At 43.2% G+C, this 15,612-nt stretch overlaps 1 protein-coding gene across 1 annotated transcript; it reads right to left on the reverse strand.

Annotated features, from left to right (window-relative positions):
* Positions 1-3,046: 3,046 nt before the first annotated feature.
* nudc (nudC nuclear distribution protein) lies at positions 3,047-12,991 on the reverse strand. The gene is made up of 9 exons (XM_042077263.1): positions 12,705-12,991; positions 12,088-12,165; positions 11,538-11,756; positions 9,808-9,894; positions 9,344-9,457; positions 8,946-9,140; positions 7,581-7,664; positions 6,653-6,771; positions 3,047-3,592 (listed from the first exon to the last, which is right to left on the reverse strand). Exons 1-9 carry the CDS (start codon positions 12,777-12,779, stop codon positions 3,541-3,543), a joined length of 1,023 nt encoding a protein of 340 aa, XP_041933197.1. The 5' UTR covers positions 12,780-12,991; the 3' UTR covers positions 3,047-3,540.
* Between the last annotated feature and the right edge of the window lie 2,621 nt (positions 12,992-15,612).

Genomic DNA, 15,612 nt, shown 5'->3' on the forward strand with positions numbered 1-15,612 from the left:
TATAATGGAGTGGAATAGAAATCTCTAAGTGACCCCAAACTTTTGACTGGTAGTGTATCTTTCTATATTTGTTCAATCAGTACACCCAAAAACTCATCTGAAAACGATGACAGTTCAGTGTGTCTAGAAAAGCAAGTATTTGGTTTTCCCTCCTGAGACTAATGGCTGTAGTCTCTCCCACAGGTTCAAACTTTTCCAGGTATCGCTCTTCCCTACCCCTCTCTCTCTCTCTCTCTCTCCCTCTATCTCTCTCTGGCCAGGGTCCTGGAGGGGGGAAGCAGCCGCCCAGGCAAACACAAAACCAAAATTATGACGAGCGAACAGCAAGGGATTGTGGGTGATTTATGAGGAAGAACCCTGCTGCTTCCAAAAAACAAGTCGTCAAGTCTGGACTGGTCCTGTCATCGGGGCAGTGGGAGTGGGGTGGTGGGGTTGGAGTGGGGGCTGTGTTTGCTGACCCCCTCCACCCTCCTCCTCCTCCACCCACCCCCAGCCCGTCTTCTGATGTCTGTTTGTCTTCGTTAATGAACAAATTCTGGTACCTGGGTGAGACATTGCTCTCAGCTGAGTGGACACAGGCTCTTGCCCCTGTCCATCCTCGCCCCAACAGCCAGCTCCAAACACTCGTCTCTCATCCAGACCTCTCTCTTGCACTGCCAGGCACACACACATACACACACACGCACGCACAAAAACACATATGAAGAAACACAAAACCATCTAAGTTCACACATCACAAGTCTATCATAGCATAAACACAAACATAAACAGCAAAAAACATACGTAACTTTATATATAATATGATGACGCACATTTACACATACAGACACAGATACACACACACACACACAGAAACCAAAGTTCTCATCACAAACACATCAAACCATATACACACATACACAAACTATTACATGACTACACACACACACACGCACGCACACACACATAGCGAAACCAAAATTCTCATCACAAACACATCAAACCATATACACACATATACACCACAAAAAATATTACACGACTACACACATAGTTCATAATTGTACAATTATCATTATTGTGTTATTTGTGTGTTTCCCCCTCCTCCCCTCCCCATTTGATGTATTTGACCCAAATGCTTTGGCAATACTGTACAACGTTATGGTCATGCAAAAACAGCAAAGCCTATAATATGAAATATATCTGAACCAAAGACTGTTTAAGGTGGGGTGTTTGAGGGTACATATTTATTGTCTCAACATAATGGTCACATCACTTGCCTTTTCATAGTTCTTACTGCCCAAGGACTTCTACTCTGAAAAACAAATCTAATCATTCACAAGACTGAGTTCTTTCAGTTCTTGCTTTTCATAGCTATTTAGAGAAAAGGACTCTCGGGTCTCTCTCTCGGCCTTCTCTTTTCTCAACATCACACTGAGTGTCTTGGTGTTGCTAAGCCAGTTAAAGATACATACAGGCCATTTCACACATCCAGAAAGCCTTGCTAGCTGCCATAAGCTAATGTCCGTCATAAACATCAGTGAGATGGGAACCCGCTCTCTCACTCTCCTGACAGGGCCCAGCAAGCGAGCTGCAGAAAGTTGCAAGATGTTGAAAAGCACTGTAAACAAACTCGCCGCTCTGCTCCAAACCGTTGTTGCGATGTTGCAAAATGCTGCATACAGCCTCAGTGAAGACTCACACAACAACTAGACATCTTGCAGGCCACTCAGAAGCAAGGCAATCAGCGGACTCCCCAGGAAGCATCACAAGCACAACTGATGTTGAACTGGACCGCGTGCAGCATTTGCTGTCTTTTTGTTTCATGGACATGATGGGAGGCCTTCGAATGCAATTAAACATTCATAATAGCTATCTGAAACACTGTCCTTTAAGATATGAAAGCATTATTATTATTATTATTGTGACAACTTTATTGCCAGAGGCTGATCTGTATTAGAAAAGTGAAAATAAAATGAAAGACCCCTGTTCACTAAGGTGGCCGCCTAAATTCATGGTTAGATAAACCCAACAGCGCCCTCATGTGGGCAACAATACACAGTACAACAAGCAAGCTTTTAAAACAAAGCATGTGCCTTACAAGAGAGGTCTGGCTGGGGGGACGTCTGGGTTATGCAGATGACTGTTGGTATTTGCAACAGTAAAATAGGTTTTAATTAAAAGCTTACTGGATTACCTTGAACTGCCTGAATGCTTCTATATTTGTGTCTGGATTTACCCACATCTCTCTATGGCTGCACAGGACTATGGGTACAAATACAGTAACCTGAACCTTGATTGCACTGACCTACTGTACTGCCGACATGATAAGCAGCTTCATTTAACCTCAGAGCTACTTGTATAGTCTTTCTCAATACCTTCAGACTTTTTGTTCGCTTGTGTAGCATTTGCATGTTTCATCATAATGCTTATATTACCGCTGATGTCTCTACATAATTATATGGAAGAATCATTCCGTACAGGTAAAAACATCCATAATCACAACAGTCCTCGCTCTCTGTATCCAACTCATCTTATTCACTACTCTGACACAACACTAAAAGAAACATCCCATGATTGCACAAAAGCACTCTGTATTCCCTCATTGATGTAATGACTGAATGAATCCTGCATTACCTGACCTTTAAACTTTCATCCCAAGTTAGCGATATGTGAACAGACGAGGCGCAGCGATGAAAACACATTACGTAAACACCTGGCCCGTGTTCACAGGTCATTCATAAACGGTGTCAGCAGCCTTTGGGCTCTGTGTCCATCCAAAAACAACAGCAGAGAGCAATGACCTAGAGAACTACCCCAAGCCAAGTCCATTCACTGGCCTTCACCTCAGTCCAACCGCTGTAAAGTACCAATGCCACAGCTAGTAAAAAACAGGATATATGGGCAAATAAAACACCTGTGTATTTAAAGCTAGTTTCATTGGTGGCACAGGAGCCCGTCTCGTACACTAGATGATATGTTGAAATATTTATAATGTGAAAATAGCCTGTCGCTTCCTCTCTCGATTTTCCCCTTTGATATGGACAGACCCATTCCAACATGTAGGCAAGGTTTGACTTATTTATTTTAAAAAAGGAACAAACACAACAAAAATGCACAGATCCAAACAGGATGTTTTAAATATTCCAGACACATTTCTCCATGCAACAGACCATGAGATGTTTTGGTTAGTAGTTTTTTTTTTTCTTTGCTGTTGTGACCGTTAACAAGATGAACCGAACAAAAACAGAACATCAGTCCAACGAGTCCGTTGTAGACACCAAGACTGATACAAAGAGAGATAGATAGATAGATGGTGAGAGGGAAAGAAGGAAAGAGATACGAGTGTGAGAAAGAAAAGGAGAGGGAGAAATCAAGAGAGAGTGGGAGTGAGAGAAAGAGAGAGGGTGTAGTAAACAGGCCAGGTCTGTGTGTGTCATCGTGAAGCAGCCTAAGTTGCAGCTGAAGTGGGTAGTGACTGACTGACTTGAGGCACAGCAGGCGGTCGGTCAGCCGGTCAGTCAGAGACCACCAGGCACCAGCCATGAGCCTCCGCTGCTCTTAACTGAACTTGGCTTTAGAGAAGTCCATCTCCGGGTGCTGCTCCATAAACCTGAGGAGGGAGGGGGAGAGAGAGAGAAGAGAGAGAAGAGAGAGAAGAGAGAGAGAGAGAGAGAGAGAGAGAGAGAGAGAGAGAGAGAGAGAGAGAGAGAGAGAGAAAGAAAGAAAGAAAGAAAGAAAGAAAGAAAGAAAGAAAGAAAGAAAGGAGAGAGAGAGAGAGAGAGGTTAAGGAAACAAATTGGTAACAGTACAGGTGCATCTCATCAAATTTCAATATTGTGGAAAAGGAAACTTTCATATATTCTAGATTCATTACACATAAGAAGTAAAATATTGAGCCTTTTTCAGTTTAATCTTGACAATTACAGCTTCCAGATCCAGTATCTCAAAGAGGCGATGAGGTAAATATGAAATAAGAAGTGTAAAAAAGGCCTCATCCTCATAATCACAAGAGCCATTTTCACCTTCACTTCACGTCATAGTAAACTGGAGAATGGGCCTATAAAAATAAAAATAATAATAAAAAAAAAAACCGATGCTTTAATCGCAGGCCAAATTAATATTTTGGGGCTAGTTTAGTAAAGAACCTCGCCTATGACTTGTAGTGCTCCATCTGAATCCTAAAAAGGAAAGGAAACGAACAATCCCAAAAAAGGGCAAAGCATCATCTGACAGCAGCCACCAGGATGACATCAGTCTCAGTGCAGCTCACAGCGGAGACCCTTCTGTGTCCCTGGCTTACGTGAGAGGGGAGTCTGCATAGGTTTGAGTCGGACACAGGAGAGGGGTCAATGACTCGCTATGCTGATAACCCCATGTGTGATGGCCTCCAATAACGACCCAATTCCATCCCTCCTCAACACCCCACACACACCCACACACAATGTGAGACCTCCGCGACCTGAATATGACTAACTAATAAATAACCTGCTGTCACATAAATTAGCCACCATTCTGAGCTAATACACACTTTCCCATCCCCCAGCTATAACCTATGGCCCACTGGTCACTTCCTCCTGACTGCCTAACACACATTAACATTACGCACAGGCTGAGGCGCTGCATCTATCAGCAGGAGTAGTGATATGACTCATGCGAGAGAGAGAGAGAGAGAGAGAGAGAGAGAGAGAGAGAGAGAGAGAGAGAGAGAGAGAGAGAGAGAGAGAGAGAGAGAGAGGGTATTGGAGGAGGAGAGAAAGGGAGGTAGATGAGGGGAAAAAGAATAGAATGGAGAAGGAGGAAGAGGAGGAGAGCGAAAGAAGGTATATTGGAGGTGGAGAGGAGAAAGGGAGGATGGAGGAGATGTGGTAGAGGTGTAGAAGGAGTCGAGGTATGGGAGGTGGGAGAGGAGAGGAGAAAGGGAGGAGGGGGAGGAGAGGAGTTTGAGGAGTTCAGGGAGAGAGGGTATAGCAGCTGGAGGGGAGAAAGGGAGAATGGAGGAGACGTGATAGAGGAGTAGAAAGAGTGGGAGTATAGGAGCGTTGAGAGGAAGAGTGGATATAGGAGGGTAGAGGGTAGAGCGGGGCAGGAGGAGGAGGAGAGGTGGAGGAGGAGGAGGTGGTGGAGGTGGAAGAGGAGGGTGAAGGGGACAGTGACCGTGGCAGTTCAAGCGGGCAGGCAAGGTCACTCCCGCAGCCAAGGTGAGCTGACACAGACGTCTCTGGGCGGCTTTATGGCTCCTATTAAAAAGCCTGGCCTGGCCTTGACAGGCGCACAGTAGGAACCAGCCGGCGGACCGACCGCACATTTCACTTTCAGCCTCTTACCACTGTTTTTATGAGCACTTCCACCCCTGCTATAAACCCAACACTGTGAGAATCAACCTATCAGGAAGCACTATGATGCAAGATGGGGAGCTAGATAGCAGGTTTGAAGATGGCTTGAGGGGAGCATCCTTGTCAGAGCACTTAAGGACTCGGTTAAACGCCAAGGGGAAATGTACAGTTGTTAACTATGGTTCTGTATGTTTGCAGGTCCACAAAGCTAACTGAATAAACATAAAATTCTGCCAGAAATGTAATGACATAATTTGCAGACATTAACCTTTTTCTGTACTAATATTCAGGTCTGACTGGAGAATGTGAGAACTCCTAATATGCCAGACTCTGCTTTGCCTTACCAGCATTCCTCAAACTTTTACAGACCAAGGACCACAACATTTTACCACATCTGCCTGCAGACTACTAAGGATAGCTTTAAAACAATGAGGAACAATGTACTACACCAATAAAAAAAAAAAAACCCAGCCTGATCTGCCAGTGATTTCTTTTTCGCCCTGCAGCTCAGGCTGGAAACCTGTGCATCTAGGCCAATCACACGAGAGGCCAATCACATGGACACTTAAACGTCCCACATACTCGACGCACCCGACCAGTAGCGCGACAATGTGACGTCACAGAAGCGCCGTAACCATTTATACTCGCGCGTGGTGGTCGCAACACTAGTTGCAATATTCTCCTGAACAGAGGTGTCGCTGTTGTGAAAAGACTAACATTAACTACTTACACAGCAGAAGAAACTGCAGTAAGAAACACCAGTAGCTAGCCTCTGTGATGGTACTTCAGACTTTGGTTGCTACTATTCACAACTACCATCATCATTATCATGTAGTTTCCAAGGTGTGTGCACAGGTAGATAGATAGATGGATATATAGATAGGTACTTTAGTCATCCCGAGGGAAATTTTAATAATTTAAACAGTTTAGTTAGCTAGCTAGCTAGCTAGCAGCTGGCTGAGTTTGTGTAATTTCCTGAAGTGGAAAGAGATTTTGTTCAGGCCTTAATAGATATCCTTTGTTTGAAAATAAATCATTTCTATTCTTTCCTCTTAATTCCATGTGTTGCAACTCTCACTGGTAACTTTGTTAACTTATCCAGCAAACTATTAAAAATTCACGACTGTAACAAAACACTGCAACTCGCTTGCCCTCGAACTAGTCCATCTTCCTGTTTCCGCCTTGTCGCGCTCGTCTGAAAAAAAATGAGTGGTGCGCTACCTCGCGCTACACGGCCAAAACCCTGGCGCGCCAGAGAGATCTACGTCATTTTGACGTCACATTGTCGCGCTACCGGTTGGGTGCGTCAGGTATGTAGAAGCCTTTAGCTCTCTTACTTTTTCAGGATATCCTGCTTCTTCTGCTCCTCTGAGGTGGGCAGACCCATGGACTTCTGTCTCTGGTCGTACATCATCTTCTCCACCATGCTACGCGTCTCCCCGTCCAGATCAGACAGCTGGTCAAGTCAGGAAGAAACAAAAATCAAAATGTTATCAAACGTTATTCTTCAGTCCTGCAGTAGAAGGTGCTCAACAGGAGAGCAGAAGTAGAGATGTAATCATATCCAAAAGAGAAGGGTGGGAGAAATTGACACAAAAAAAAACATGTTGATAGTTACAGTGAAGGTTTTCTTTAATAACAAAAAAAAAAACCCATTACAGAGACATTTATCTAAAATTAGAAAGCTGATGAGTTAACAACCTACAGACGTGGCCTTGAAACCACCACAATAGCACCAGCTGGCACTAATAAAATGAAGTCAACTTGCAAACCGATTTATGTGAGCGATGTACTTGTCCACTCCATACTGTAAAAACTGTTTTGCAGGTTTATTGACCCCGACCAAAAGAAACCCCTATGTGCTGTAGTGAAGAGCCTGGGTTACTAGAGGGAATGGCAGACGCCATGTTCATATCTCTTTTACAAGATCATATAGCAACAAAACGAACATAAGGGTGTAATAAAAACTACAACTAGTGCAGCAGCTACTGATGAAAAGCTGCATAAAGGCGCTTCTACCAAAGTCCTTACAGGCAGCTCTCCCTACTCGGTGGCCAGCTTGCAACACACTCTTTTTGCCATCAAGTGAATGTGGAGGCATAGAGGAAGGAGCGGGATGTGTATAGAGACTACTGCCATATTAGTGCTACAAACTAAGCCCATGCATTTCTATGGAGGATTCTTTGAGTGCTGGGTCTCCTCATTAGAAAGTCTCTGCTTATACGGGCTGTCTGTGAATATGCCAGGTGGACTAATACTCATTACCTTGGAGTTTTCGGGGCAGATTTTCTTTGTGTTCATCTCTGGGTCTGTGGTCACCAACTTATTCCACCACTCCATTTTATTGATCTGTTGCAGGAAATGAAAATAAGCATTTAAATCAGATGAATCAGACAGCAACAGGGAACAGTGAGCTAAATTACATGCTGACAGACACTACAGACATTTAGATTTAATAATTTAGCAGACAATTATATTACAAGGGTCATTCTCCCCAGAGCAACTTGGTTAAGTGCCTTGCTCAAGGGCACAATGGTGGAAGCCGGGAATTGAACCTACAACTTTTCAGGCTACTGCATGCTAACTAGCTCCTTAGCCACTACCAGACAGCATACGGCCTGAGCCTAAAGGCTGTTTTATGGTTCTGCATTGAGTCCACACAGTGACTACACCGTTGCCTCAATGCCGACGCGATCCTTTTAAAGTTATGCATCTCCTGTCTACGTCACTCACCTAAACAAATGGTGCAATGAAATATTTACGTTAGACCTATTTGTTTGGCCTTTTCTGGCTTAGATTTTGTAAAAGTTAATGAGAAATAGACACAGTTCATTCAAATAACCTAGTTGCTGTAACCAGAAAATAAGTCCGAGGTTATTTGCGAGGTGTCTGCATGCCAGTTTATGTTATTTTAGCAAGCAAACTTTCAACAACTACCCACAATGTACCGCCAATCGCATAACCTTGTTATTGTAACCAAAATATGTCTGAGTTTATTAGCAAAGCTTATGTCAGCGAACTAGCATGTTCCTACTCTCCACAGTAGGCTGCTTGAAGCACACACAGGGCGAGTTGACCAATCACAGTTCTTGTTTGGTCTGCGTTGCCTTGACGCAAGATTACAGTTTTTTGGAGGTGCATGTCAGGCAGAAGGCTTGGGGGGGGGTGCACGGTGACGCTGAGGGCTCTGCAGAGCTACGCTGTTGATTTGACGCAGAAGCATAAAACAGCCTTAAGAAAACACAAGTGATTTCCACATATCTTGGTTTGATAGCATAAGTACAAGAGATAAGTCATTTTTGGTGAATCGTTTAAAGACTAAAGTTGCAGGAAAGTGATTCAGAAAGTGTTCACAGAATGAGGAGAGGTTGAGGGGGTGACACAGAGGGAAAGAGAGACAGAAAGAGAGAGAGAAGAACAGAAGCAGAAAGATGTGTATGTAGTTGGTCACCATCATGTAATCTTCTCTATGTGGATGGTGTGGTGACCATGACGTCTAATGATTCACACCTATTCTTAGTGAATGATAACAACCATGTCACACCATAGTCAAGTGTCAAGTGACCACCTTGTCTAATTATCCATACCCTCTGCAAGTGAATGGTGACCACCTAATTTAATTATCCATACCTTCTCTAAGTGGATGGTGACCACTTTGCCGTCGTCAATAAGCCAGGAGCTCTCTTCCACCTTGACCTCGTTGCAGAGTTGTGCGTCGATGACGGGCGGGTGACCCTTCAGCCCCACCTTAAGAGTACGTCTCTGCATGTCCACAACCACGTCCCTTCCCTTTATGCGAAACTTTACATCAAAAGGCACCACGATCTGGAAGGAAGAATTAAAGCGCAACACACATTTAGAGAATGCAATTGAGCATACATGCATACAACATTTGAAGATGAAACATTTTTATAACTCCCTTTAAAACTATATTTATAACCGAATACAGTGATAAAATGGATAAACACATCAACGACTATGAAGCACTCATCCTTAATATGACTCAAAGCCAGTGTTTAGCAACTCACGTCTACTTCCGATAATGACTGCGTCCACCTGTAGTTGGGCAAGTCTGCACCATTACCAGCGTTTGGCTTCATCTTTCCTTTGTCCTTCTCATCTTCCTCTTCCTCAGAGTCCGCCTAAAGGAGGACAAAACATTTTCAAGATCAGGTTTACACAGGTTTGCAGTAGCCCAAGTTGCTCCAAGGACAATGGCCCTTGTAATATAATTGACATATGTAAGTCACTTTGGATAAAAGCATCTGCTAAATGAATACATGTAAATGTACAAAATCTCAGCTTATGCCATCCTTACACCAGAAGACTTTGACAAGATTTGGGAAAGATTCTTGAAAGATTGTAGTCTGTTGAGTAAAGCTTGAATGGGGGGCATTAGTTAAAACACTACAATCTTTCAAGAATCTTTCCCAAATCTTGTCAAAGTCTTCTGGTGTAAGGATGGCTTTAAAGAAAAGCAGCAGCGTCTCACCCCTTTATCGGCTTTCTCCTCTGGTTTTCCAGATTTGTCCGTTGGAGGTTTTGGGGCTTCCTTCTCCTTATTGTCACCATTCTTTTTCTGAAGACAAATAACGTCTTAGTAAGTAAATCAAATCTGTTACACAAGGTGTCTATAAAAGTCTTGGATAAAAGTGCCTGTTCTGTATTTTTGCCTGTTATTATATTTTTGCCATTTTTGTCGGTTGGATTTCTTCATTGTGTAAGGGCTTTTAACAGTCATTGAGCGATTCTGATTGAAACTACTGCTCAAAATATGTGTGACAGGTTTGACAGTTCACCAAGGGTGCACTGAGGTGTGGGCTGTCCTAGTCCATTTCATGTGGGTTACCTTAGCTCAAAGACTTTTGTGTACGTTCTCAAGCCTGGTCTATTTTGTGCAAGTGGTAGTACAAGGTCTATTTTGTGACCTGTCCTACCATCTCTATTTTCTTGCTACTCTGCCTCATCTGCATTCTGTGATGGTGTAACGCGTAGCATGACGGCATAGCAAAGTAATCATAGTTGTGTAGGGGTGTCAATTCTGCAAAGCCTCGATTTGATTTAATTTTCGATTTTAAAAGTGATGATTCAATTAGATTTTCGATCTTTTTTAAAATATTACTATTAATGCATTTCTTATTTGTTATTTGCTTTTTTTGGCCTTTTCCTATTCTGTTTCGGGGGGCTTTTATTTTGAAACCGTTCCAACCGCGAGGATGTAAACAGAACAAACATTAAACAGAGACGTGAACATAGTGAAATGAAACAACACAGAATGATAATTTCATTGTTTCAGCACACTCCGACGAGACCCAGGGTTAATGTTCATGGAATATGTACTTATCAATGTGCATTTTAAGCCTTAAAGTAATTTTGGACTGTAACTAGATCATCTTTTCACTTGCTAAGTTGAGTCGCCTAAGTTAGTGTTAATTGACGTGAATGAAGGACAAAATACTTCCACACCGGTGATTTCAGGGTAAGAAAGAGGGGCTTCAATTTCGGTCGGTTGATGTGTATTTTTTTAACTGGCAGCAGCCTAAAATTAGAGGAGTGTTGACGCCGCAGTTCAGCAGGTGTGTGTGTTTGCATCTTGGCATACATGCTGAACGTGACATTGGGGGTGTGGTTACATCGTCGATTCTACCTTTGAGTTTGAAGTTCGAGATTGAGATGTAATTTTGATCGATTTCGAAATCGTGACACTTCTAGTTGTCTGTGTTCTCAGGTTTGCTTCCCACACAAAGCATTTACATAGCTTATCACCTTAATGACATTACTCTTTAATGAAAGACATGTCCTACTATTGATAAAGTATAAGTATATAGTTCTTATATAATAAGTATATAGATATATCCTCTTTTCAATCTACTCCCCTTAATTTTACGACATATATCCTTTTTTCAATCTACTGTTTTGGTCTACTTTTCTACCTCCTGCACGAGCAAACATGAAGCTGACCTGAGCCTAACTTCAGTTAATGGAACGGCTTCACCCTGTAACGGGTTGTCCTGCTTGGTCTAGTTTGTAACGGGTTGTCCTACCTGGTCTATTCTGTAATGCATTGTCCTACCTGGTCTATGTTGTAACAGGTTGTCCTACCTGGTCTATGTTGTGATGCATTGTCCTACCTGCCTGGTCTGTTTTGTAAAGGACTGCCCTACCTGGTCTATGTTGTAACGGGTTGTCCTACCTGGTCTATGTTGTAACGAGTTGTCCTACCTGGTCTATTTCATTCTGCAGCCTCTCGGCCTCCTCGTCCGTCAGCTCTTTGATCCTGGGCTCGTCGGCGGCGACCACCTTCCTCTTCTTAGCCTCCTCCTCGGCAAGTTTTGCCGCCCGCTCCGCCTTCGCCTTCTTCTCCTTCTCCTCCTTGGACTGTTTGTCTTTGTGGGCCTTGAGGGCCAACCGACTGTGATGAGCGAAAGAGTCTTTTACCAACTACAGGAGAGAAGTGAGACATGGAGTGAGGGTGAGAACAAGGAGTTATACATGCAAATAGATATGATAATTAAGTGAATTAACTAATAATCATGGTGACAGGCATTTCAAATGTATCTTTCAGTCAGCAGACTTAACCATAAAAATAATGGTAGTCTATAGAATACACAGTGATTTTTTTTAATTTTGCAAGTGCCAATTTTCTCCTTTTTTGACGCAACCTTTTCTGCTGAGGTGGACAACAGATGATGCAAGTGCAACCAGTCTGAATTATAAAGGTAGCGCAACAGAGAAGGGATTTGGCAGTGATGTGTCAAACTGTTCTGCTCACCTGCTCTGGTGCCCCAGCGTCTCCTCCTGTGAAGAAATCGGTTTTTCGTCGCAAAAAGCTGAAAAATGTGTTCACCAACTGGGGAGAGATAATTTTGTAAGTTGAATAACATTCGGGGGAAGCACAAAGCATTGATCGGCTGTCTATCTATGTTCCTCTACAAAGTAACCGATGTTGCTCTGTAATTAAACACCCGTCAGCCATCTTCTCCGCCCTTATTCACTGCTGATGTAGCTAAGTAACAGTAACCTAACGATACACAAACGGTGTTTGGACAAGGAATGGCCAAGCTCGTTGCTGGCTAGATGCTACCTGACGTTAACTGACGTAGCACATAGCATTGGTTTACGCTAAAGCTAACTATGTGATCATCTAGAAATCGAATTTCGATAACGTTAACCTTGCAACTAGAAGCTAAGTCAATACCACAATGGTATATGACAAATATGGAGACGACTGATCTCCTGTACAGAAAAGATACCTTGTCATCATGTCAAGCTAGCGATAGTTGGCTATCCATAGAGCTAAAGATTCACACTAACATTACCTACTTCAACTGCCCGGCTAACGTTAGCTTCCGGAGGATGCTTGGCCAAACAACAAGATGTTATAGTTACCTCTTGTACTCCTCCTTCATGCTGTTGCGCCATTACCAACAGCATCCCGTCGTACTTCTCCTCATCATCCCCCATATTCAGCTTCCAACCCAATTTAACAAGAAGTAAAATATGAATCTACTGTTCCTCCGGTTAACAAGTCACGTTCTTCAGATGCAGCTAAGGAGCAAGACTTCCTGGAAACAATACCAACCCTGAAGTACAAACATCCAATTGGGATCGTAATTTAAAATAGACAGATTCAACGACCAATGGACAGAAGCGGATAGAGAGGGAGCCTGAGCGGATATCTCATGGGTGCGTTGACGAACTCCGGTGGGAAACCTGTGCCCTACAGGAACAGAATATTCTAGAAAGTTAATTGTGAAATAAAAACACTTCGGCGACCAGTTAACGTGTGTGGTCGAAGTATGCCTCCGATTTTGCACAGAAATATCAAACAAATCAAAGGTTCTGAATATTAACATAAAAATGGAAGAGTTTATGATGAAACAACTTATGACTAGGTTAGGCTACACTGTGACTTTTGTCTTACAAACATACAAATATATTATTTCATTCAGAATGTACTACTTTTGTACAGAAGCACAGGTGATTAGGCCTATATTTGAATATGTATTCTTATAATGACTTACATGACTAGCCTAATCACTATTTATTATTTCATTAATCAAACAAATAATAGGCCTGTTTTTTTCAATGGATTATATTTGGGGGCCAAGCAGCGAAGCTGCGAAGGCACCCATTGTGTTTCTATTTGTTCTTATTATTATTGGGGGCCAAGCAGCGAAGCTGCGAGGCAACCCATAGTGATTCTATGTTTTCTTCCCTATTATTGGGGGCCAAGCAGCGAAGCTGCGAAGGCACCCATTGTGTTTCTATCTTTTCTTATTATTATTATACCTTCTTCTGCCATGGGAGTCTATGGCAGCCCATAGAACCGTCTGGTAAAAAGTTGTGAAATTTGGCACACTGATTGGGGACAGGCCAATAATTAATTGCACCAAGTTTCATGCCGGCACCTCCAGCGCTCTAGCGCCACCAACAGGCCAAAGTTGGACGTGCGTTCACGCACGTAACTTTTGACCCGTTTGTCCGATTGTCAAAAATGAGGTATCGTTGGAATCTTTGGACCAAGCCGAGTTCAACGCACCCTATGACGTCATTTTCCGCCATGATGGATTTTCCGCCATATTGGATTTTATCGAAAGTGAAACTAAAGTTTCACGCCTCACATAGTTTGTCCGATTTTAACGAAACTTAATACATATGATCTTCAGACCAATCCGCACAAAAGTTATCAATTTTTGTCTTCGGAACTAAAACCGTTCGCCCGTAACAACCAATCGAAATATGCGGCGAAGCCGCCAAACAGGAAGTGAGCTCATATCTCAGCAACCCTTTCATCTATCATAACCAAACTAAGTACATGGACTCAGGACCCAATCAGAGGGATGCTCAATAAATTTGGTGACCTTTGACCTCTAGGGGGCGCTGTAATTAAGAAACATGGCTTTTGACCTGTAGCAGCAGTTGTGCTTAGAATTAAAACACACTAGTGGTGCCTGGTACTACTGTTGAAGGTCCTTAGGTCAACATAAGCCAACTTGTGATGTCATCGTAATTGATTCGGCCGCCATATTGAATTTAATCAAAAACACGTACAAGTTTTCGCAGGTCACAAATTTCATCTGTTCTTCACCAAAATTGGTACAGACCATCTTCAGACCATGCCTGATGAGTGCATTGCTTTCTGGAACAATTGACTGAAGCATTGACCTGTACCAGCCAATCGAAATTTGCGGCGAAGCCGCCAAACAGGAAGTGATTTCATATCTCAGCAACGCTTTCATGTATCAAAACCAAATTTAGTACATGTACCTCAGACCCCATCGGGAGGACGCTCAAGAAATTTGGTGACATTTGACCTCTAGGGGGCACCGTAATTGACAAAAATGCATTTTGGCCAGTAGTTGCTGATGCGCATTATTTTGCAATGGAAGTCAATGGCAGCCCATAGAACCGTCTGGTAAAAAGTTATACAATTTTGCACACTAATTGGGGACAGTCCAATAATTCATTTCACCAAGTTTCATGCCGGCACCTCAAGCGCTCTAGCGCCACCAACAGGCCAAAGTTGGACTTGTGTTTACGGACGTAACTTTTGACCTGTTGACCCGAATGGCAAAATGAGGTATCATTGGAATCCTTGGGCCAAGCCGAGTTCAACACACCCTATGACGTCAATTGTTGACCTCTATGTTTAAATCACAGCAAGTGTGATCATATCTCAGTCAATCTTTTATTTTTGAAGTGAAACTGATGACAGCGAGTTCCATCCAGTTAATTCTAATGCGTGCGTGCAAGGGTGGGGCGGGGTGGGACGGGACGGGCAGGGGCGGTTGCGGCGGTGGGCTGGCTGGGTGAGGGGGCGGCGACACTCAGCCCTGGTTCAGCCACACAAAATCAGTTATGTTTTGATGTGAAACTTGACCTTGTAACTCAGCCAATCTTGGGTTGTTTGACATGGAACTTGTTGTGACTGCTTAATGCTATATGCCTGATGCCACGGCATTGAGTTGCATGGCAAATCTGGACTTCTGGACTGCTGAACTGCCTGCTTGGCCCCCTCATTGCTGCTTGCAGCTATATTTATTATTACGCTTCCGCCATGGGAGTCTATGGCAGCCCATAGAACCGTATGGTAAAAAGTTGTGAAATTTGGCACACCGATTGTGGACAGGCCCATGATTAATTTCACCAAGTTTCATGTCGGCTCCTCGAGGGCTCTAGCGCCACCAACAGGCCAAAGTTGGACGTGCGTTCACGCACGTAACTTTTGACCTGTTTATCCGATTTTGAAAAATGAGGTACCGTTGGAATCCTTGGACCAAGCAGAGTTCAACGC

The sequence above is a fragment of the Alosa sapidissima genome, chromosome 21, assembly GCF_018492685.1.
Source record: "Alosa sapidissima isolate fAloSap1 chromosome 21, fAloSap1.pri, whole genome shotgun sequence".
Classification (NCBI taxonomy): Eukaryota; Metazoa; Chordata; class Actinopteri; order Clupeiformes; family Clupeidae; genus Alosa; species Alosa sapidissima.

What these genes read in the sequence shown, in the direction of transcription:
- nudc (XM_042077263.1), bottom strand. Translation starts at nt 12,779, where the DNA reads ATGGGGGATGATGAGGAGAAGTACGACGGGATGCTGTTGGTAATGGCG. An exon ending in TCACCATCCACTTAGAGAAG is followed by an intron (nt 7,665 to 8,945) that starts GTATGGATAATT and finishes TTCCTGCAACAG; the next exon opens with ATCAATAAAATGGAGTGGTG. An exon ending in AAGCAGGATATCCTGAAAAA is followed by an intron (nt 3,593 to 6,652) that starts GTAAGAGAGCTA and finishes CTCCCTCCTCAG; the next exon opens with GTTTATGGAGCAGCACCCGG.